Here is a 23,412-nt window from a genome sequence, read left to right as displayed (position 1 = left end):
TCACTGTCTGATACGTAGATGTCAATGCTCAGGACAAGAAAAAAAACTCCAAAGGGTTGTTAACTCAGCCTACAACATCACGGGCACCAGATTTCACTCCATCGAGGACATCTACAAGAGGTGGTGTCTTAAGAAAGTAGCCTCTATCCTCAAGGACCCTTACCACCCAGGCCATGCCCTTTTCAATCTACTACCATTGGGGAAAAAAGGTATAGGAACCTGAAGACAATCACTCAGTGGCAAAAAGGCAGCTTCTTTCCCTCTTCCATCAGATTCCTGAATGAACAATGAACCACAGACACTGCCTCACTTTGTCTTTTTCTTTTTTCTTGCATTCTTTTTAGTTATTTTCTAAGTTGGTTTATATAAATGTCTGTCTGCACTGTGACCCTGCTGTAGAACAATGAATTTCATGACATATTCATGATAATAAATTCTGAACCTGATTTTGAAGCAAGTTGTATTATTGGGGAGAGAGAGAGAGAGAGAGAGACATTTAAGGGATAATCTTGAAGAATTTTAAAAGGGAATAAAATTGATCGAGGAGTTAGAGGCATCTATAACTCGTTGTAATTTTCAGTTGGGAATTTTGCTCACTGCCATTTGTAACATTTTGGTTGTATGTTAACATTTGAATGCTGTGGGAGCTTGTGCCAAAACTAATCTTCCATATACTTTGTGTCCCATAAATGATGACAAAATCCCACTGGTGCATCAATACCTTGTGAGATTATTACTTCTGCGACCACTGGGAAATTCTATTCCTCGTATATATTCTAGTTTTAATTTCAGACATGACCTCCTTCAGACTACTCAGAATGGCAGAGAGCTCAGTAGAGGGGAATTAGTGGATATGATACTCTTGGATTTCCAGAAGGTGTTGTACATGGTGCTGCATCAAAGACTTGTTCAAGAGATAAGGATGCATGGAGTTGAGTGGCATTTATGGGTGTGGATAGAGGATTGATTATCCCTTGGAGAGCAGAGATATGGCATGAATGGATGTTTTGCTGGTTAGCAATCAGTGGTGAGCAGAGTGCTGCAGGGATTGGTGCTGGGCCTACGATTGTTCATGATATACATGAAGAAATTGGAAGCGAGGACCAAGTGCAGCAAATCTAGGTTTTCAGATGACACTAAATTGAGTGGAAAAGCAAATTACGGAGGATATGGCATGCCTTCAAAGAGATATGGATAGATAAAGAAAGAGGGTAAAGATTTGTCACATAGAGTACAATGTTGGTAAATGAGAGATCATTCACTTTGGAAGTAAAACGAGTCAGTCAGGTTATTATTTAAGTGATGAAAGGTAGCCTGCTTTGGGCAGAGCATCTTGGGAGTGTTTTGCATGAATTGTAAAAGGTTGTTTTTCAGATACAACAGGTAAGAGTGCAAATAGAATGTTGGCCTTTATTGCTGGAGGGATTGAATCTATCTAAGAGCAGGGAGGTTCATCTGCAACTGCATAGGCTGCTGATGAGGATGCATTTGGAATACTTCAGGTAGTTGACATGTCCTTACATGAGAAAGGACAGGACTTTGGAAGCAGAGGAAATTCACCAGGTTGACATTAGCCTTACAAGAGATTGGGTCATCTGGGAATATGTTCACTGGAATTTAAAAGAGAGGGAATCTTATAGAAACATATAAAATATGAAAGAGATAGATGACATAGGAAGGTTTTTTTTTCCACTGGTAGGTGAGAGTAAAGCTAGAGGACCTAACGTCATGATATTGGGGAGCACGTTTAGGACAGATATAAAGAGGAACTATTCCCAGAGAATCTGTGGAATTTTCTGCACATGGAAGCAGTAGAGGCTACGTCATTAAATACATTTAGACAAAGTTAAATTTTTGCACTGTTGGGGAATTCGGGGTTGTGGGGGAAAAGGCAGACAGATCAGCCATGATCTTATTAAATGGCAGTTCAGGTTTAACGAGCCAGAGAGCTAACTCTTGTTCCTATTTCTTATGTTGTTTTAGGGAGTAATGTTCCTTGAGGATAGTACAGGTGCTTCAGAAACCCAAACTGCAATTAGATGAATCCTTCATGAAGATGGAGAGTTACAATGAAGACTAATGTAGGCACCATTTTTTTTTTCAGTGACTGATTTCAGCTGAATTTTACTGGGTCATTCATCAAATACCACTGTGAAAATCAATTTGAAAATCTTAAAAATGCAAGTGACATTCTGCAGGTCAACCACTATCATGAGTTCATCTTTCATGATGTTCTATTAGAAAAGGGAAAGAACACACACACATGTTTGTTTTAGGAAATCTCTTCATCCTATCCACCCCTATGGCTGGGAATGCTGCAAGGATGAGCTGTTTAAAAAGCCATCAGTTGATAGGTTACTAAGATGCTTGAGAGAGAACACAAATAAAGACAATGTAATAGCTTTAAACTTTGGCCTGCCAGATCAGATGAGAGAAAAAGTACTTTGATAATACAGGTGGATAACCGATGTACCAATGGGCAGTTCTGATGCAAGAGGAGAAAACCAGTTATCTGAAATGATTGAATTCAATATTAAGACTGGAGGGCTGCAATGTGCCAATAGGGAAGAGAGGTATTCTTCCTTTGCTTTAGGCCATTTTATGATAGTATGGCAGCAGTAGGACAATTCACAGTAGGAGTTGAATGGAGAATTAAGACAAAAATTTCCACTGTACTGTATTCTAAATGTCAAATTTATCTTAACGTTTGGATGGTTTTGAAGAGATTATTTTGGATAAATAAGCAGATTTCATCAGGAAGGACAGCATGTCCTTTAAGTAATTTTGAGAAAGGTCACCATCCAAATAACCAGGTTAATTGTCTATAAATGTTTTTGGGTGGTACTATTTTCACAATTAAAAATGTCAAAAAGATCCTTTCAAAGTCTGAATCTATCACATGTTGTCAAACTACAAATGACCCTTCATGTATTACATAACTGTACTACCAATCATCTACAATCAGGCAGAAAGTTGTGATTTATAGGCTTTAATCACCTTAAAGTGTCAGCACAGCTTGTATGTTGCTGACCCTGTTCCAAGGCAGGAACTGAGGGAGGGGTTTGATCATGACAGCCTTTATGGAGATATCTGGGAGGGAGGAGTCACAGGTTCAGGGGGCGGGCCAGCCCATACAGTACATATATACATCTATATATATATGTATATATATATATATATATATATATATATACACACACACACACACACACACATATATATATCTATATAGCAGTACAATAACATAGTGATTATTACAACTGACAGTGGCATCTCAACAAAGAAGCTTGTTCTTCCAGGCTTGCATACCTGACCTTGGCCAAGGAGAACACCTGTATTTTCAGAGGAACTCGTTCCTCAGCAATGGCAACATGGCTATAATGTCCTCTAAGTGCACCTGTTCATTCCATTTTGGACTGCAAAACAAAAATCTGATTCAATTTTAGTGTCTGACTCAGTTCTCAAGGCATCTTTTTAAATCTTAATTTGTTGCCTTTTAACTTCAGCAAGATTTAGGCTAATGCAAATGATGCTGAGCAATTTGCTACAAGCATTGATAGGATTATATCCTGAATGTTTCATCAAGAAAAAATATTGGAAATAAGAGTTGGTAACGAGTTTCAATTTCATTTACTAACAAAATTCGCAACACATAAAATGGCGATTAGTCCATCTGCCCTTACTACCCAAAGAAGACTTTAAATTAATCCCACGTTTCAGCTGCAGGTTATGGTTCCTTCAAGCACTTTTTAAATACTAGTGTTTCTGCCACCACAATGCTTTTAGGTAGTGAGTTCAAGACCCCATCAATGGGAAAATAATTCTTCTCAACTCCTTCCAATCCTCCTGCCAATTAATCTTAAATCAGCCTTTTCCATTTAGGGAAATTGATCCTTTTTTCAGAATTTTACACCCCTCCTCGATCTCATTTCATAAATAAAGAAATTCCTGTCTAAGCTCTCTATGATTCTCCAGCTCTGGCAACATCCTTATAAATCTCCAGCGTAGCAAACCATCACATTATTCCTGTAGCTGTGGCTGAACAACTGCTTTATACAACTCTAAGATGACCATCTCACTGTTTCCTATGCTAGGAGAAAAAAGGTGAGTGTAATGGATAATAGAACTTCATTTGTCTCATAACTAAGAGGGAGTTGAGGATTAAAAATTTGGGAAGTTGAGAATGGTGATAGGATATGGAAGCAGAGTTGATTAGCATCAATTCAGTTGCAGGAAGGGAGAAAAAGAGACAAAAAAAAACAAAATTTTCAAGCATTCTTAATTATTAAAGCAATTCCAACAAGTTCTTGAAAATAACTGGGAGCTAAGAGAAAAATGGTCTTTGTTTAGGACAGTGTCTGTGCAACATAGCAGCAGGAGTTTGCTCTTTGGGAAGTCAAATCCAAGGGGAAAGTATATAGTTAGTGGCAGGGCTCTTAAAGCACAGATTGTGTCAGAGGTGTGCATCTGGAGCACGGCCTATTGATGGTTTGGACTGAAGGCTGTACGGCTGCAAGAGCACTAGAGGTGAAGCTATGGATGTTCAATGACTCTGGGAGGGACTTTCTTGTGCTTCTCTTTCTCTGGCTATAAGGGAAGCCGGGCAATTTCTGCTGATTGCAAATCTATAACCCCTTTCACACTTGCATCCCAGAAAATCAACCGTTCAGTGTCTCAGGATAGGAATGGGGGCTTGGCCTTTCACAAAAGACCACTCCTAACTGAGACACTGAACGCATTCATATGTGCAAGGATTTATCCCCGGCATTTGGTCTGTTCTACCTTTAATTGGAAGTGCCTGCAATGTTGCTGCCCGTTTCACAAGCCTGATCTCAATGCCAGGGTCTGCAGATGCCGGGAATTGTACTAGGGGTTGAGGCCAGCAATCCCTGGCATGAGATGATGTCATCTGACGCTGGCATTGAGCAGATTTTGCTTTCACACTTGCCACTTTAAAGGCCGAATGGCATTCGATTCCTGGGATCACTGGCAAGTGTGAAAGGGGCTTTTAACTGCCTTATGGTAGACTAAAGGAAGTTTTGTGTAATATCACATTTTCTGTTCTATTACATGTCAATGAAATAATCTTGATTCTTGAAGTACAGAGGGATCTAGGGGTTCAAGTTAATTGCTCCTTGAGAGTGCTCATGCAAGTAGATAGGGTGGTAAAGAAGGCATATGCATATGCTTACCTTCATTGGGTTATAAGTATGCAAGCCACGTTGCAGCAATATGGAGGCTGGTACAATAGGGACATTCAAAAGACTCTTAAATAGGTATGCGGATAGAAAAAAAAATAGAGTATTATGGGTGTGTGGCAAAGGAAAATTAGATATGGAGTAGGTTTCCATAGGTTGACACAACATCATGAGCTGAAGGACCTGTACTGTGCTGTAATGTTCTATAATATGTGGAAGAAACAGAGTTTTAGTTTAATTTGGGCATCATGTTCAGTGCAGATATTGTGAACCAAAGGGCCTGTTCCTGTACCTGTAATGTTTTATGGCTTATACTCTGAATGACCCACCAGCCAATTGCATATCTGTAATATTGCACATTATTGACAGTTCTTTTTGTTTTAATTCGACCTGGAGTCATTGTCAATTCAGCGATACTTCTTTCATCCATTATAAAACAAAGCAAGTGGAACTGGAATCACTGTTTATTTTTAATGCTGAAAGAAGCCTTGAGCTTATACCGTGCAGTTAGAAATACTTGTTCTGCAACTTTGATCGTTGGATGATGCCTTGTGTTTCAACCCAAAGTTTGTGAAAGGGCTTGGTCCTTGCTTCCATGCTGGAAGAATTGACTCCAAAGCATTTACCCAAGTGTCCCCATTATAGTCAGTCTTATTCAAGTCCCATGTAAGAGTTGTGCTGCAGAACATTTACAACTTCATCCTCTCATTAACTGGCTGCTGTTTTCCTGTGCTCTGGCTTCAAGTCATTCTCTCCTTGATTCTTGTTGCATGCAAATTCTCTATTATTTGGGATCTGCACCACTGGCTGTCAGTGTAAAATTGATTTGTCTTGATCGTTCCTCTTCGTGGTCGGTTCCAGTTTTTGGATACCCATAATGAGAAGGCTTGGAGGTTGCGTTGTGGAGGGTTGAGTGGGGAAATGTGCGGTGGTACATACTGACAATCTCTGAACCATGACAATTGGAAGAGGTGAGAGTGGAGGAGGAGGAGCAGTGTAGGAATTAAGATATTCGCACATTTGAAGATTTTGATCTTGACATTGAGCACAATCTCAGTAATCTTTGTACCAGTGATGGTTGGCACTATGTTTAGCTTGGGATTTAGTACATATAAGCAAATCTGTCCCCTTCAGATTCTTGCTCCTGTGTTTGGTTCTGTATAATTTTATCCTCCAGCAAATTGGAAAGTATGTCACTAAACATTATGCTGTGCATTTGATTCATGTGGCTATTTGAATAGCTGCCACTGTGTGTTGTGTGCAGCTGTACCATGGGTCTGTGAGTACCTTGGAGTATTTGATGGTTGAGATGAGTTAGGATTGACAAAATCAAATGAAAGTATTATGGAAAATTAATTGGAATCTGAGAATTTTGGGCATTAGATTAGAAAATAGAATGGAAAATATGTTTACTGACCTAGACCACTAATTTGGAATCCATATCTTCATTGATGACCAGTCTTAAATTATTTTCACTGCCTTCTGAGCTAATGTCCAAGTGGGTTCTTGCAGATGCAGGATATTTCTTCAACTTTCTCCTTCCCTGCCACAATGAACAAAAAGTTTTTTTTTCGGCGTTCTCCCTCTGTCTAATTCTTCACAAGTTCCCAGGCCAGATTCAGTTATAGAATGCCCGTCAGAAGCTGTCTGAGATGAACTGCCCCGGAGCAAAGTAGTTCACGTTAACTGTTTCCTGCTTATAATGTTAATGAAAGCAGGTAGCCTGCCAATGATCAATGTGCCAATGCTTGTAGGTCATTAAATTTGAGGTTGAATAAAGTTTGTATTAGATTCAATGCATGTGAGCTACAGTTTGTTTTTAGAGGTTCAACTAGCTTCCAATATATACGATGTTATGTATGTGCATTGCAAGTCTATTGCACATGCCAATCGATTTTGGACATCTTGTGCAGTCTGCTGCCTCCATCATGTTAATATAATGCATTTAATTCACTATGCCTCCTAATTAGCCCCAGTTAGCAGGGATAGACTGATTTGGCAGGTTCCATGTTTGACTTGTAAACATTCAATTTATTCACTGAGAAACAAATGGTGTTAGATTGTTTATACCTAAGCAATTATGCTTCACCTCTGAATAAGGCACAAACCATTTCAGCAAATAATAAGATTTCAAGACTTGAGTTTCTAACATTGGGATTTTTATTAGCAAGAGGCATACATTAATTTCAATTTTCTATAACCCCAATCTATCTTTCTTTGGCTTGGCTTCGCGGACGAAGATTTATGGAGGGGGTAAAAAGTCCACGTCAGCTGCAGGCTCGTTTGTGGCTGACCAGTCCGATGCGGGACAGGCAGACACGATTGCAGCGGTTGCAGGGGAAAATTGGTTGGTTGGGGTTGGGTGTTGGGTTTTTCCTCCTTTGCCTTTTGTCAGTGAGGTGGGCTCTGCGGTCTTCTTCAAAGGAGGTTGCTGCCCGCCAAACTGTGAGGCGCCAAGATGCACGGTTTGAGGCGTTATCAGCCCACTGGCGGTGGTCAATGTGGCAGGCACCAAGAGATTTCTTTAGGCAGTCCTTGTACCTTTTCTTTGGTGCACCTCTGTCACGGTGGCCAGTGGAGAGCTCGCCATATAATACGATCATTTCTGTATTCTTTTAACTGCATTTTTCTTTTTGTATGACTGAAGAATATTGAAGAGGAAATCACACCATTAAATAATAGGGAAGTACAGTTCCTCCATAAATGTGGAAGTATAATACTGAAGACTACCTCCTTTCATGTTATAATTTAGTATGCGTCCACACAACTTGATTGCTTTTGCACTCAAGCATTCTTTACCTGAGCTTGTTTTACAGGAGATAGTTTGCATTGTTTCTTTAATTTTCTATTTCTGCTGTATTAGCATTAAATTGCCAAACCTAAAAGGCTGAGCTCTCAGCACCACATCTTGACTTCCTCATTGAAATGAATGTATGGAGGAATAACAGTACATGCAAAATGGGCATGTGAGAAAGTGGAAAAGTTTTGGGAAGATCTCAACCAGGTATTAAATAAAATCACAAAAAGCAACATACCAAAAAATCCAGAGATCTTTCTTCTAAGTAATATAATAAGTAAAGAACTTGGACTTGATTTGGATGGAGCACAAAAAATATTTATTATGATAGCCTTAGCTGTAGCAAAAAAAATAATTATGTGAACCTGGAAATTAGAAGATAGCCTGAGAATGGTACATAGAAATGAATAAATGTATTCCATTGGAAAAAATAATATAATTTAAGAAATAACATCACAGTATTCAAACAAATTTGGGAACCGTACATAGAACACAACAGAGAAGTCCTACCGTGGACCTCCACCACCTAAAATGATAGAAGAAGAAATGAACTGAAATAGAATAGAAGAAATTTCAGCACCCAGGGTAACCCACAAGGCCACAGGGAGAATCAGAATTTATTGTTAAGAACATGTCATGAAATAGAAGACACAAATTTCTTGTTTATTTTCATTGTGTGATGACATTGTTTAATGGGTTTAATGTGTCATATATGTTGAACGTTGAGTGAGTGGGGAGGGGGGTGAAGGAGAGAGGAAAGGGAGGGGAAAAGGGGAAAAAATGACTGTATATTCAACAGGAAAATGTTTGTGTGTACTTTGGTCAGTATGGTTCATAGTGTGAAAAATAAAAAAAAATTAAAAAAAGAAATGAATGTATGGAGAAGGACGAGGTGACCTCTGATATTTTTTGCATGTGTTGGTCATCGCTAGGATCTTGAATTTGATACTAGCATCAACTTCTAACTCTGTAAAGTGGTGAATTACATTTTGATTAATTCTTCTCGCTTACCTTTAAAAAATAGCTTTTCCACCAAACTCAGTTTCTGTGAAATCCATTTCCTGTACATGTACAGTAAATTAGTTTGGTAAATTTTCTAGTTGTTACAGTAGTGAAGTGCATATTAATAATGATGGAAATCTCTTGGAGAAATTCTTGGAAAGGTTTTCCTTAATTAGCTAAAGGTAGTATTTCAAAAGATACTATTTGGCAGTATGTTTAGTATTCTAACAGGATTCAATTGACGATATTGTTGGAGCCGCACACAATCATTTTTGACCTGAGGGCTCATGCAGCCATGTGACACATTCCCAGTGATCATCTTCTGAGAAAGAAAAAGAAGATCACCTTCTGGCTAGCACAGCCTTTTCTGTATACATAGGAAAGCTTTTATAGAGGTTTCCTGATGCATACAAGTCAGCTGTGACTAAACATTTGTATTTCAAAAGATACTATTTGGCAGTATGTCTAGCATTCTAACTTACTGAATTCAATTGACGATATTGTTGGAGCCTCACACAATCATTTTTGACCTGAGGGCTCATGCAGCCATGTGACACATTCCTAGTGATCATTTCTGAAAAAGAGAGACACCTTCTGGCTAACACAGCTTTGTCTGTATACACAGGAAAGCTTTTATAGCGGTTTCCTGATGCATATAAGTTAGCTGTGACTAAACATTCAAACAAACCTGATAGTTCTTTGAAAAATTAGCTGGCTTTAGACCTCTACTGAGGATTCAAAGTGACCCTAACTCTGTTGACCGAGCTTTAAGGAGCAGGAGATACTTAGCTTGAATGCTCTCCAATATAACCTGAGTCAGGGTTGGAAAAAGGCAACTGAAATTGGGTCAAGGAAATGAAGATGTGGGCCACAACAAACTGGTGGTTACCAGAGAGGGAATAATGTTGAGTGACAAGAATAGCAAAGATCAAGGATAATTACCCTTTGGTGCTAATCGGCACCCTAACTCCTAACCTGCAGTTTGGATTTGAAACAAAATGTGGGACATATGTCATATTGAACAGGCAACTACCACTTGCCATGATACAGAGTAACGATCTATCCATACCTAATGCATGCCAGAGATGAACACCCACACACTAATCATCCTCCAGTCTCCTTCAGTGAGATATCAAACTGGTACCAATTTGCAATGAATTAGAGAAGAAAATCGCACATTGAATGTCAAAACTGTGCACAATCAGCATGAGATTGTAACTAGGTTGGTGGTTGAATCAGAAGCCTTATGTTCTCTCCCATTGTGCTGTGTGGTGCTTTCTTACTATGCAAGCACATTCACCAAACTCCAACCAGTGTCCTTGTTTTTGACCCCTGCTATTAATGGTCAATATATCAACATGTGTTGAGAGCAGCTTATTTTTGTTTCCAAATAACAATGGTACAATTTTTTTAGTCATATTACAAAGCCATAAAAATAATGTGAAACTAGAATGCAAAGGAGGTGATGAAGTTTAATGCCAGTCGCTCAGTCGGTCGAGTTCAAGATTATAGTCACATGTACCAAGATGCATTGACAGGGTTGTTTTGCACACAGACCAGTTAGACATCTTTGACGGAAGGAAAGTGCAATTACAAAGAGAGATCAGTTGGTATGGAACAAAGGCAGGATACTTTTCTCTTTTGAGCTTCATTCAGGAGTTACATAATACCTGTCAATCATTCCATTTTCTATACAATCTATAATGTAGTTGCTTTGGCTTATTGAGTGTATACCAGCGCTTAGAGAAATCCCACCCTTAACCACCTGAAATTTCCCTTCTTCTCCAAGTGTTCTCATCAACTTCCTTTGGGTTTTACCATTTGCCTGCACAGCCAAGCAAATAACATGAGCCAATTAGAATGCATATCCTTGGAATCTGGGAAGAAATTTCAGCACCCAGGGTAACCCACAAGGCCACAGGGAGAATCAGAATTTATTGTTAAGAACATGTCATGAAATTTGTTAGTTAGTGGCAGGATGATAATGCAAATATTGCTATAAATTACAATTGAAAATAAATAAATTAGTGGAAAAGAAGAGAAAGTGAGGTCATTTTTGTGGTTCATTGTCCATTCAAAAATATGATAACAAAGGAGAAGAAGCTGTCCTAATGCCGCTGGTTGTTCATCTTCAGGCTCTTTTATCACCTTTTTCGATGGTGGCAGCGTGAAGAGGGCATGGCCTTGGTGGTGGGGATCCTTGAGGATAGAGGCTGCTTTCTTAAGACACTGCCTCTTGTACATGTCCTCGATGGTATGAAGATTGATACCCATGACGGCACTGGTTGAGCTCACTGGCATCTTTGTACCTGACAATGATGCAAACATCAGATTGCTCTCCACAGTACACCTGTAGAAATTTGCAAGAGTCTTTGGTGCTATACGAAGTCTCCTCGAATTCCTTACGAAGTATAACTGTCTTCATGATTACATCAACATGGAAGACCCAGGACAGATCTTCAGAGATGTTGACACCCAGGAATTTGAATTCTTAACCCTTTCCACTTCTGAATGTTTGATGAGGACTGGTTTGTGTTTTCCTGATTTCCTTCTGAATGAGCTCCTTAGTTTTGCTAACGTTGAGTGCAAGGTTGTTGTGACACAACTCAACTAGCTGATCTATCTCCCTCCTGCACGTTTCTTCATTGTCATCTGTGATTCTGCTGACCACCGTGGAGTCATCGGCAAATTTGTAAACAGCATTTGAATTCTGCTAAGTCATGGATGTAGAGCAAGTAAATCAGTGGACCAGGCATAAGGTTCATCTGTGTTGATTGTCAGAGAGGAGGAGACGTTGTTTCTGATTTGTACTAAACTGTGGTCTTCTGATAAATTGCAGTGGGAAGTGCAGAGGGCCAGGTTTTGGACCTACACCAAGGGTATGATGGTGTTGAAAATGGAGCTATGGTCAATGAAGAGTAGCTGGATGTTGCTGTTGTCTAGGTGATCCAGAGCTGAGTGGAGAGCCAATGACATTGTATCTACTGTGAAGCGATTGTGATGGTATGCAAATTGTAGTGGGTCCAGATCATTAATTGAGTATGGGTTAATTCTGGCCATGACCATCCTCTCAAAACAGTTCATCACAGTGAATGTTACTGGGCGATGGTCACTGAGGCGCTCTGCTCTTTTTGGGCACCGGGACAATTGATGCCCTTTTGTGGGAACCTCTAGCTGCAGTAATGTGAGATAGAAAATGTCCATGAACACTCCAGATGGTTGGTTGGCACAGATTTTCAGTACCCTGCCAGGTACACTATCATGGCCTGATGCCTCACAATGGTCCAGCCTCTTGAAAGATGTTTTGACATTTGCCTTGGAGACAGAAAACACGGGGCCGTCAGCTTTTGCAGTGATTCCCATCAATACTGTTGAATTTTCCTTTTCAAAGCAAGCATAAAAGGTGCTCAGCTCACTGGGTAGTGAAGCACCACAGCCGTTTATGGTGTTTGGCCTCGCCTTGTAGGATGTAATGGCCTGCAATTCCTGCTATAGCTTGTGAGTATCTGACTCAGAGTCTGGCTTCCCTCTTTGCTACTGAGATTACCTTCCGTAGGTCATAACTGGATTTCCTATGGAGACCTGGATCATCAGTCTTAAACACTATTGATCTTTCCCTCGCAGGTTGCAGAGCTTTTGATTCATCCACGGCTTCTGGATGGGGTACACACAGTTTGTATGCACGGGCACAGATGCATCCACCTAGGTCATGGTGAAATTGGTTAAAGCCGAGGCATATTCATTCAAGTTCGAGGATGTCCTTGAATATGGTCCATTCCACCAATTGAAAACAGGCTCCTCTGCTTCCCTCGACCATACTTTCAACATCTACACCACTGATGCTATAGTCCTCATTCTCTGCTTGTATGGTTGAATTTGCAAACTCCACATGAAAGCTCTGGAGGATTGGTTTGAATCTGGTCACTGGAGCTGTGAGATACCAGCTTTACCATTTGTACTATTGCACAATCAAATCAGTGAAATATTCATTGTTAAGGTCAAAAAAAGTCCACCACATAACATTTGTAGTCAGAAGCCTATTGTGCTTCAAGTTTAAAATACCATATTGTTGGCATTGCTTCATAAAGTAAGAGAGTCATACTAAGGGCAACACTATCTTTCTACTTTTTCTTCGAGCAGTTTTCATGTATAATCTGATTTAAATAGCCAAAGACTGAAACAAAAGAATATTTCTTCCAACCCTAGAATTTTGTATTCTTTTCTTTAAACACATTGCATGATTTATCTGCATTACAAGCCATTAACCCGGGCTGGAGGGGTCTGCCTCCCCTCCTAGGTCGGTCCATACTGCCCGGACCGGGGCCGAGGCCGCCGCAGTTCACCCTGTGCCTGGACTGGGGCCACCGCCTCCCACTCCCTGCCCGGACCGGGGCCTCCGTCTGCCTCACTCGACCGAGGCCGGGGCCGCCGTCTCCCCCTTGCTCCTGCCCGTATCGGGGCCGCCGCCGTCTACCCTTCGCCCGAACCGGGGCCGGGGCCGCTGCTGCTCTCCCTGTGCCTGGACTGGGGCCGCCGCCAGGTAAGAAACCTGCATAGGAGAAGGCCACTCCGATATAAAACCTACGACCCAAGGACCTCGCTGCCACGTCCCAGCTTGCTTGGCCATGGCACACGAACCATGGGTGTAAAGGGTGGGGCCAGTACTGCGCGCACTGCACTCCACCTAAAAGCTCCTTTGCGCAGGCCCGAGGACAGGTCCACGTCCTCCCCCTCAACGTCCTCCCCCTCCACGTCCTCCCCCTCCACGTCCTCCCCCTCCACATCCTCCCCCTCCACGTCCTCCCCCTCCACGTCCTCCCCCTCAAAAGATGCTCACAAACTCAAGCTAGCATGCTGGAACATCAGAACCATGCTAGACAAGACTGACAGCCACCGACCTGAACGTCGGTCTGCCCTCATTGCACATGAACTCCTCAGACTTGACATCGACATAGCCGCTCTCAGTGAAGTCCGCCTGGCAGATGTAGGCAGCCTCCAAGAACGCGGCGCGGGCTACACACTCTACTGGTCTGGCAAGCCTTCGGATGAACGACGCCTATCTGGTGTAGGCTTCATGGTCAAGAGCTTCATTGCCTCCAAACTCGAAAACCTTCCGACAGGCCTCTCGGACCGAATCATGTCCATGCGACTCCCACTTCAAAACAAGCGTCACATCACCCTCATCAGTGTCTATGCTCCAACCCTCCAGGCGGAACCAGCAGAAAAGAACAAGTTCTACACCGACCTGCGCAACCTCATCCAACGTACCCCTACAGCCGACAAGGTTGTCATCCTGGGCGACTTCAACGCTCGTGTCGGCAAAGACTCAGAAACCTGGCCAGGAATCCTGGGCAAGCATGGCGTCGGCAAGTGCAACGACAATGGGCGCCTCCTGTTGGAGCTCTGCGCAGAACAGCGGCTTGTCATTACAAACACCCTTTTTCAACAGAGGGACAGCCTTAAGACCACCTGGATGCATCCCCGATCCAAACACTGGCACCTCCTGGACTACATCCTGGTGCGAGAAAGTGACAAACAAGATGTGCTCCACACCAGGGTCATGCCTAGCGCGGAATGCCACACTGACCACCGGCTGGTTCGCTGCAAGCTCAACCTTCACTTCAAGCCAAAGCCCAGGAACAATAAAGCCCCCAGAAAGAGGTTCAATGTTGGAAAACTGCAGTCAGACGAAGCGAGAGGAAACTTCCAGGCAAACCTCAAAGCAAAGCTCGACGTTGCAACCCGCCTCACGGACCCGTCCCCTGAAACCCTCTGGGATCAGTTGAAGACTACCATACTGCAATCCACTGAAGAGGTACTGGGCTTCTCCTCCAGGAAAAACAAGGACTGGTTTGACGAAAACAGCCAGGAAATCCAGGAGCTGCTGGCAAAGAAGCGAGCTGCCCACCAGGCTCACCTTACAAAGCCGTCCTGTCCAGAGAAGAAACAAGCCTTCCGTCGCGCATGCAGCCATCTTCAGCGCAAACTCCGGGAGATCCAAAATGAGTGGTGGACTAGCCTCGCCAAACGAACACAGCTCAGCGCGGACATTGGCGACTTCAGGGGTTTCTACGAGGCTCTAAAGGCTGTGTACGGCCCCTCACCCCAAGTCCAAAGCCCGCTGCGCAGCTCAGACGGCAAAGTCCTCCTCAGCGACAAGATCTCCATCCTCAACCGATGGTCAGAACACTTCCAATCTCTTTTCAGTACCAACCGCTCAGTCCAAGATTCCGCCCTGCTCCAGCTCCCTCAACAGCCCCTAAGGCTAGAGCTGGATGAGGTTCCCACCCTGGATGAGACATATAAGGCAATCGAACAACTGAAAAGTGGCAAAGCAGCAGGTATGGATGGAATCCCCCCAGAAGTCTGGAAGGCTGGCGGCAAAACTCTGCATGCCAAACTGCATGAGTTTTTCAAGCTTTGTTGGGACCAAGGTAAACTGCCTCAGGATCTTCGTGATGCCACCATCATCACCCTGTACAAAAACAAAGGCGAGAAATCAGACTGCTCAAACTACAGGGGAATCACGTTGCTCTCCATTGCAGGCAAAATCTTCGCTAGGCTTCTACTAAATAGAATAATACCTAGTGTCGCTGAGAATATTCTCCCAGAATCACAGTGCGGCTTTCGCGCAAACAGAGGAACCACTGACATGGTCTTTGCCCTCAGACAGCTCCAAGAAAAGTGCAGAGAACAAAACAAAGGACTCTACATCACCTTTGTTGACCTCACCAAAGCCTTCGACACCGTGAGCAGGAAAGGGCTTTGGCAAATACTAGAGCGCATCGGATGTCCCCCAAAGTTCCTCAACATGATTATCCAACTGCACGAAAACCAACAAGGTCGGGTCAGATACAGCAATGAGCTCTCTGAACCCTTCTCCATTAACAATGGCGTGAAGCAAGGCTGTGTTCTCGCACCAACCCTCTTTTCAATCTTCTTCAGCATGATGCTGAACCAAGCCATGAAAGACCCCAACAATGAAGACGCTGTTTACATCCGGTACCGCACGGATGGCAGTCTCTTCAATCTGAGGCGCCTGCAAGCTCACACCAAGACACAAGAGAAACTTGTCCGTGAACTACTCTTTGCAGATGATGCCGCTTTAGTTGCCCATTCAGAGCCAGCTCTTCAGCGCTTGACGTCCTGCTTTGCGGAAACTGCCAAAATGTTTGGCCTGGAAGTCAGCCTGAAGAAAACTGAGGTCCTCCATCAGCCAGCTCCCCACCATGACTACCAGCCCCCCCACATCTCCATCGGGCACACAAAACTCAAAACGGTCAACCAGTTTACCTATCTCGGCTGCACCATTTCATCAGATGCAAGGATCGACAATGAGATAGACAACAGACTCGCCAAGGCAAATAGCGCCTTTGGAAGACTACACAAAAGAGTCTGGAAAAACAACCAACTGAAAAACCTCACAAAGATAAGCGTATACAGAGCCGTTGTCATACCCACACTCCTGTTCGGCTCCGAATCATGGGTCCTCTACCGGCACCACCTACGGCTCCTAGAACGCTTCCACCAGCGTTGTCTCCGCTCCATCCTCAACATCCATTGGAGCGCTCACACCCCTAACGTCGAGGTACTCGAGATGGCAGAGGTCGACAGCATCGAGTCCACGCTGCTGAAGATCCAGCTGCGCTGGATGGGTCACGTCTCCAGAATGGAGGACCATCGCCTTCCCAAGATCGTATTATATGGCGAGCTCTCCACTGGCCACCGTGACAGAGGTGCACCAAAGAAAAGGTACAAGGACTGCCTAAAGAAATCTCTTGGTGCCTGCCACATTGACCACCGCCAGTGGGCTGATAACGCCTCAAACCGTGCATCTTGGCGCCTCACAGTTTGGCGGGCAGCAGCCTCCTTTGAAGAAGACCGCAGAGCCCACCTCACTGACAAAAGGCAAAGGAGGAAAAACCCAACACCCAACCCCAACCAACCAATTTTCCCTTGCAACCGCTGCAATCGTGTCTGCCTGTCCCGCATCGGACTGGTCAGCCACAAACGAGCCTGCAGCTGACGTGGACTTTTTACCCCCTCCATAAATCTTCGTCCGCGAAGCCAAGCCAAAGAAAAGAAAAAAAAAAACAAGCCATTAAACTTAAAATGCAAGAAATGGTTTCTCCGCAGATAAACAAATTAGCAATTGAGAGCATACTGGTTTGTTCTTAATGCAGCTGTTATACACAAATAAGGTAGATGACTGGCGAGCTGATATAATTCTCCGTAGTTTCACTATATAGTCCCTTCCTTGTCTGAAAATTAACTGAGCTGTTGTTGAACTTTTCCATTTATTCCCAAAACAAAGTTTTCACCAACCCATTAAATTACAGGATTAAAAGATGATCTTGAAACTTTGATATATGGTCAAATATTTGTTCTTGTACTGATAGTAACCACACCAGCAGTGCGAGTTTAAGACAGCTTTAATAAACTAATATGTACACTAAGAGGTCTTGTCTCTCTGCAAGACGAACCTGAAAGGCTAGACTGTAGCTCTGGACTGCTTTATAGACAAGATAACCAGGGTGACCCCTGGTGACCTAGTGCTGTAATTACATATCACCACAGTTCTATAACTCAGCCTTTAGATCCCAAACTGAATGACTTGACACCCTTAAATCCCAAAGCAAATTTATGTACAGATTCATGAAGAGAATAATTAACAAACACAAAGGCACTCCCAGGGTATTCATTCATTGTAAAGGCAATGAATATTACCTCTAAAATTAACACCAGGGCTTACTGAATGTTAAACTGGTTTTAGCTCCCTGAAATACTTCCTGCTTGCACTGACAGAACAATAGACTTTGCGCTCCAAGCTCTGCACTCCACCCTGTGAAAGGTGTTGGGTAGAATCATCCATAGTCCTTGACAGTTGATGCACCATGGTGCATACTTGCCAGAATACAGTTTTCTGGCCTGTTAAAGTTCACACTGGCATCCTCTGCAAGGAACTTGATTCTCTCTTTGAGCTCTTCCCTGGTTATAGGCCATGGTGTCTCAATGTATGTAAATCCCATCTAAAAAGACCTCTTCTAAATTGCCAGGATCCATGCATGAATTGATGAATGGTGTCTCGATGTCTTTACTGACATTTCTCTTGCATTCCAATATGTCCAGATTGGAACTCATGGCTATCTGCAAGGGAAAAGGCAGAATAGGATAAGGTAATATCACAGGGCAGACAAAATGTAAGAGATGCACGCTTACACCATCTGCAGCTTGTAAATCAAAGTGACAGCAGGATGAGAGGATGAGGAGGAAGTAAGGAAGATTAATAATGAGTGTAACTCCAAAAGCCTCAGACTCATCACAATGACAGCTTACTGATGGCTAGCACTGACTTCCCCCATTGGCGTAAGATCATGCAGCAGTGTTTATATTAGGCACCAGCATATTCCTTAAGAGATGCAAGTGTGTGAATGGGTATTGTGCATGGTTATGTTATGGAATCTTGTGAATCTGTTTGGCAGCAGAGTTAGAATTTCAGTGCATCTGTAAATTGAACTTGAGTATAGATAATAAACTCTCAGTGAACATTAGAATGTATGCTTCATTATTAAATGCAAGTTTTCTGTAAGATCTGCTGGTACATCATTGTATGGCACAGTTACCACGACGCTCTTAGAGTGCCAGTGACCTGGGTTCTAATCCTATGCTGTCTGTAAGGAGATTGTACACTCTCCCTGTGTCTGTGTGGGTTTTCTCTGGATGCTCTGGTTTCTTCCCATTCTTCAAAACATACAGGGGTTGTAGGTTAATTTGGGTGTACAGGCAGTCCCCAAGATACGAATGTATGGGTTACAAACAACTCGTACTGACGAACGGGTTGTTCCCCAATTCACGCGTATGCATAAATAAGCATAGTGTTACTTCATGAATGCTAATTGAGAAGCGTAAGTACCTGTTCCGCCTTACGTACAAATTCAGGTAACAGAACTCGCTTATAACCTGGATACTGCCTGTAATTGGGTGGCACAGGTTTAAATGGCTGGAATTGGCTTCTACCATGTTGTAATTAAAATTTAAATGAAAAATAATTAAATATCTGCTCACCAGAGTTTTGTACTCTGTTCTTTTGAAGTTTGCAGCAGCATTCTCTGGGGATGATCATGCTTTTGGTATCCATTTATTGAATATGGTTATCTTCTTGGAGCCTTTGGCTTTCCTAACCTCATGCAAAAATGTTAAGCTTGCAGGCAGGTGTCATGATACATGTGTCTACCTTTGGTGATTAATCAACTTGGCTATCATAGCTTCTCAAAGTTCTCATCTTGCAAATGAGCAAATTAGATTTTTAAATAAAGAGCTCTAATCTCCTGTCCAGACACAGTGAGAATTTGCTGGCAATGCTGTAGATATCCTCCCACCAACCTCACACCTCATCTGAAAGTAATGTGGAACTTGAGCAGTGCATTGTATTCACCCATCCTGCTAAACAACTTTCTACCATTGAATTATTTTACATTCAAAGGGGCAGTTAATCATTGCTGAGCTGTTAATGATGCAACTCCCTCTGTCATCCACCTCCTTCTCCCCCACAACCCCTCTTTCTGTCTGGCCCATTTCCCCACCCATTTCCTTCCACTAGGTCATGTTGGCTCTGATGATAAATGCTTCAGGACATGATTACATGTTGGTGGTACTCATTCATTGCCAAGCCTGGGGAGATCTTTGGTCCTCTTTAGAGATTGAGAATGGAGCCTTTGTGAATGCATATAGTCATGCTCTGAATTCGTGCACTCTCCCACTGTCTTTGATGTTGTGATGTGGTCAAAACTCGTTCATTTTACATAACTAAGATTTGAATTTGGGTCACAGCCTAAGAATTTAATGGTTGGAATGGAGCTTCTAGCCCCTTTTATAAATGCAACCATAAAGGTTACTGATTCTATATTCATAAATGCTCTGGGAGCAACTCCAAGATGCCGATTCCAATCCTTCCAGGGAGTAGTCCCAGTGGTGGAGTGGAGCGCTCCATCTCACTTCATAAATGTGCAGCCGCTGCTAAGGACGGCTAATGAGGTCGCGATGATGCCGTCAGCCTGTGACCCAGGACCTATCAAAGCAGTTAAGTGAATTTGTACCAGACAGTTCGTGTCAGGCAGAACCCTGGTTAACTCCTGCAGACATTTGTCTAATGAGGTTGTGGCCTGTGCTAGTTCTCCCCCCTTGCCACCCTGCCCCCTCCATGCACAAGGGGGAGTTCACCTCCTCTCGGGAATGCACAGCCACATGCCAGTTTTGGGCTGACTTTGAGCCGCAGTGAGAGGAGGAAATGGAAGGCAAGCCTGAGGAGGAGCACCCTGTCAGCTTCACACGCAGATGGGGTGTGCTGAGAGAGTGAGCCGGACACAGGGTAGAGCTGGACCTCAGGCACTCTGCTCTCCTGCTATGGCTTGTGGTGGCTGAACTATGAACCTGCTTCCCTCCCTCCCTCCAACCAACCAACCAACCTAAATCGTGTGGTCAGGATTCATCACCCCCATCAGCAACATTTCATCTGTCAGCTGGGGTGTGGTAGGAGGGAGGTGAGGTGCAGTAAATGGCCTTCCCTCATACTTATGGATAAATCTATTCCCCCCCCCACCCTCCAACCAACCAGCCTAAATCTTGTTGGGAGTGTCTCCCTCCCTCCTCCACCAGCCTTCCCATTCCCAAGAGAGAGCTCTGCAGTAGGGGGTTGATGAGAGGGTGTGCTAGTTCACTAGTTCTCCTCTCCTATGGACCTGGTCTTTAAAAATGATCAATGGCTGACTTCGTTAACCATAATCTCCCACAAAGCTGGAACTGCTTTGTGTTTCCCTGAGTGGTTCCAGCTACATGGAGGATTATGGGTAATGAAGACGGCCATTGCCTGCTGTGTATTTATGCCATCATGTTGGGTGCACCGAGGCACCGCTCCTGCATAAAAGTGACGCTAGAGCAGCGGAGGCCTTCTATAAAAACACTTATTGCGGACAAGAGTGTGGAGAACACAACCTTGTTGATTTGAAGTTGTTTGCCATGTATATCAATGATTTGAATGATAATAGTTCACGTGGTTAGCAAGTTTGTGGATGACACCAACATGAGTGGTATAGTGGAGATTGAAGGAAGTTTTTTGAGATTATTACAGGATCCTGGTGAAGTGGAAAAATGACTTAAGCAATGGCAGAATGAAGTTAACTCAGACAGGTGTGAGGTGTTGCATTATAGTAGGTTAAATCAGGACAGGACATGCACAGTAAATAGTAGGGCTCTGGAGTGTGTTCTAGAACAGAGATACTTGGGTGTACTTCCATGAAAATGAAGTCCCATTAGACAGGGAGGTGAAGAGGTCACTTGCATGCTTGCCTTCATCAATTAGGGAACTGAGTACAGGACTTGGAACATCATGTTACAGGGTGTTAGTGAAACCACATTTAGAGTATTGTTTGCTGATTTGGTTGCCCAGACAAACAAAACATTTCACTACAGTGAAAAGGCTGCAGAAAAGGTTCATGAGAACATAGCTATGAACACCAAGCTTAACATACAAGGAGATGCTGTTTTCTCCAGAGCTTTGGTGGCTGAGGAGATCCTTAGAGAGATGTAGAACATTATGAGAAGTATAGATCATGTAAATAGTCCTTGTCCCTAACCCCGTTTTAAGGAATCTTAAGCTAGATGCCATAGATTTAAGGTGAGTGGGAGAGAGGGGTGGATAAGATTTACAAGGGATCTGAGGAACACCTTTTTCATACATAGAGTGGTAGATATGTGGAATGAGCTGGAAGAGGCAATGGAAGAGAAGGGTACAACAGTAAGATTTAAAAGACATTTTTACAGATAAATGGATGGAAAAGGTTCAGAGTGATTATGGGCTAAACACAGGAAAATAATAGACAATTTGGTTGGTGTAACAGTACAGATTCTATTACCATTTTGTATATAGTACAGATTGTAGTGTAGGATGACTGCGATTGGCTGAGAGCGTAGCCACTTCTACTTAAAGGATTGCTCCTAGCCAGACCAGGTCATTCTGGACTGGTCGACCTACTTGTGATCTGTTCCAGTCTTTTAGTTAATACAAGCCTTGGTTTGGATCAACAAGCCTATGGTTCTTTCGACGCGCTCTACAATTTTATTAACTAAAAAGTTTTGAAGGGATGGAGTGTATGCTACAGCTGGAATGCCTCAACATCAACCCACAGTCAGCTACAGCCTCAAATGACTTTAAGCACTGGGTGAGATGCTTCGAAACATACTTACAGCTCTCTGATCCTGCTGTGATAGAGGACAGCCATTGACTACTAATATTGATGACTATGGTGTCCCCAAGAGTCTACTAGAGTATCCAGGACATGACCACTTAGGCCGCAACCATGAAGGTGCTGAAAGGGCTCTGCGAGCGACCGATGAACAGGGTCTATGCTCAGTACAAACTTGCAACAAGGAGGCAACAGCCCGGTGAGTCCTGTTGAGCTTATATTCAGGCACTAAGGGCAATGGGTAGGGACTGTGCCTGCACAGACAGAACTGCTGCGGAGACCACAGACAATCTCATTCGGGTTCGATCGAATGAGGTGAGGCAGCGCCTGTTAGAGCACGGGGGAGAAAACCTAGAAGACGTGATCCGGATCGCAGAGACGATGGAGGCTGCTGTCTTAAGTATGGACGTGTACTCTCGGGGCTGGGCCCCACACCCTGATGTGAGTAGGATGCCCTCTCTCTACCCTACTACCCCCCGGCACACCGACGGCCTGTCTGCTGCCGCTACACTGTCCGATGCAACCCCAAAGTGTTATTTCTGCGGGAGGAACAAACACAGCAGGTCCCAGGGCCTGGCAAGAAAAGCCAGGTGCCAGAAGTGCCTTAAAAGTGGCCACTTTGCTGTAGTTTGTCGCTCCAAAATGCCGCCATCAAATACAGTGCCTCATATGAAGCCCAATCACCACTCTCCCATTCATACACTACTTCATCAGAGCTCTCGTCCAATGAGAGCGAGGGCTCCACCGCGCGACAGTGCCTGATGTCACGGGGCAGACGTCAAGCGTGGAAGGTAGAACCCACCCTCGCTGCAATGGCGTTCACCCTCCCTCATGAAGCAACGTCCGACCAGGCCCCAGCCCTGATCTCAACTGTTTGTATGACATCATCACGCACACGTTGCATGATGTCATCACACAGGACTCCACTGTCCCCATTACAAGTCTCTGTATCAGTGACCCTCGACCAGGACTTCCCCATCCCCTCACAAAAGCAATGGAACTGATTAAAGTGCATGGACACTATACTAATTGCTTATTTGACTTGGGTCAACTGACAGTTTTATCCGCCCAGACCTGGTCCACCGTTGTGGACTGGCTATTCTTCCCACTCCACAGAGGATTTCATTGGTGACCAGATCGCACTTGACTGGGGTAAAGGGGTATTGCGTGGCAA

At 43.5% G+C, this 23,412-nt stretch overlaps 1 protein-coding gene across 11 annotated transcripts in view; it reads left to right on the top strand.

The window, feature by feature from the left end:
• LOC138763236 (microphthalmia-associated transcription factor-like) overlaps window positions 1-23,412 on the top strand; it is a 296,887-nt gene that overhangs the window by 193,066 nt on the left and 80,409 nt on the right. Inside the window, exon 1 of one of the 11 annotated variants that reach the window (XM_069937077.1) lies at window positions 2,014-2,081. The exons of the other annotated variants lie outside the window; for them this stretch is intronic. Within the exon in view, the coding sequence (XP_069793178.1) occupies window positions 2,070-2,081 (12 nt within the window). The 5' untranslated portion in view covers window positions 2,014-2,069. Of the gene's footprint in view, window positions 1-2,013; window positions 2,082-23,412 lie in introns of those variants that run through there. 11 annotated transcript variants of the gene reach the window in all.

This window comes from Narcine bancroftii, chromosome 5 (assembly GCF_036971445.1).
Source record: "Narcine bancroftii isolate sNarBan1 chromosome 5, sNarBan1.hap1, whole genome shotgun sequence".
Lineage (NCBI taxonomy): Eukaryota > Metazoa > Chordata > Chondrichthyes > Torpediniformes > Narcinidae > Narcine > Narcine bancroftii.
The sequence above is the reverse complement of the archived record's forward strand: the minus strand, read 5'-3'. Positions and strand labels throughout refer to the sequence as shown.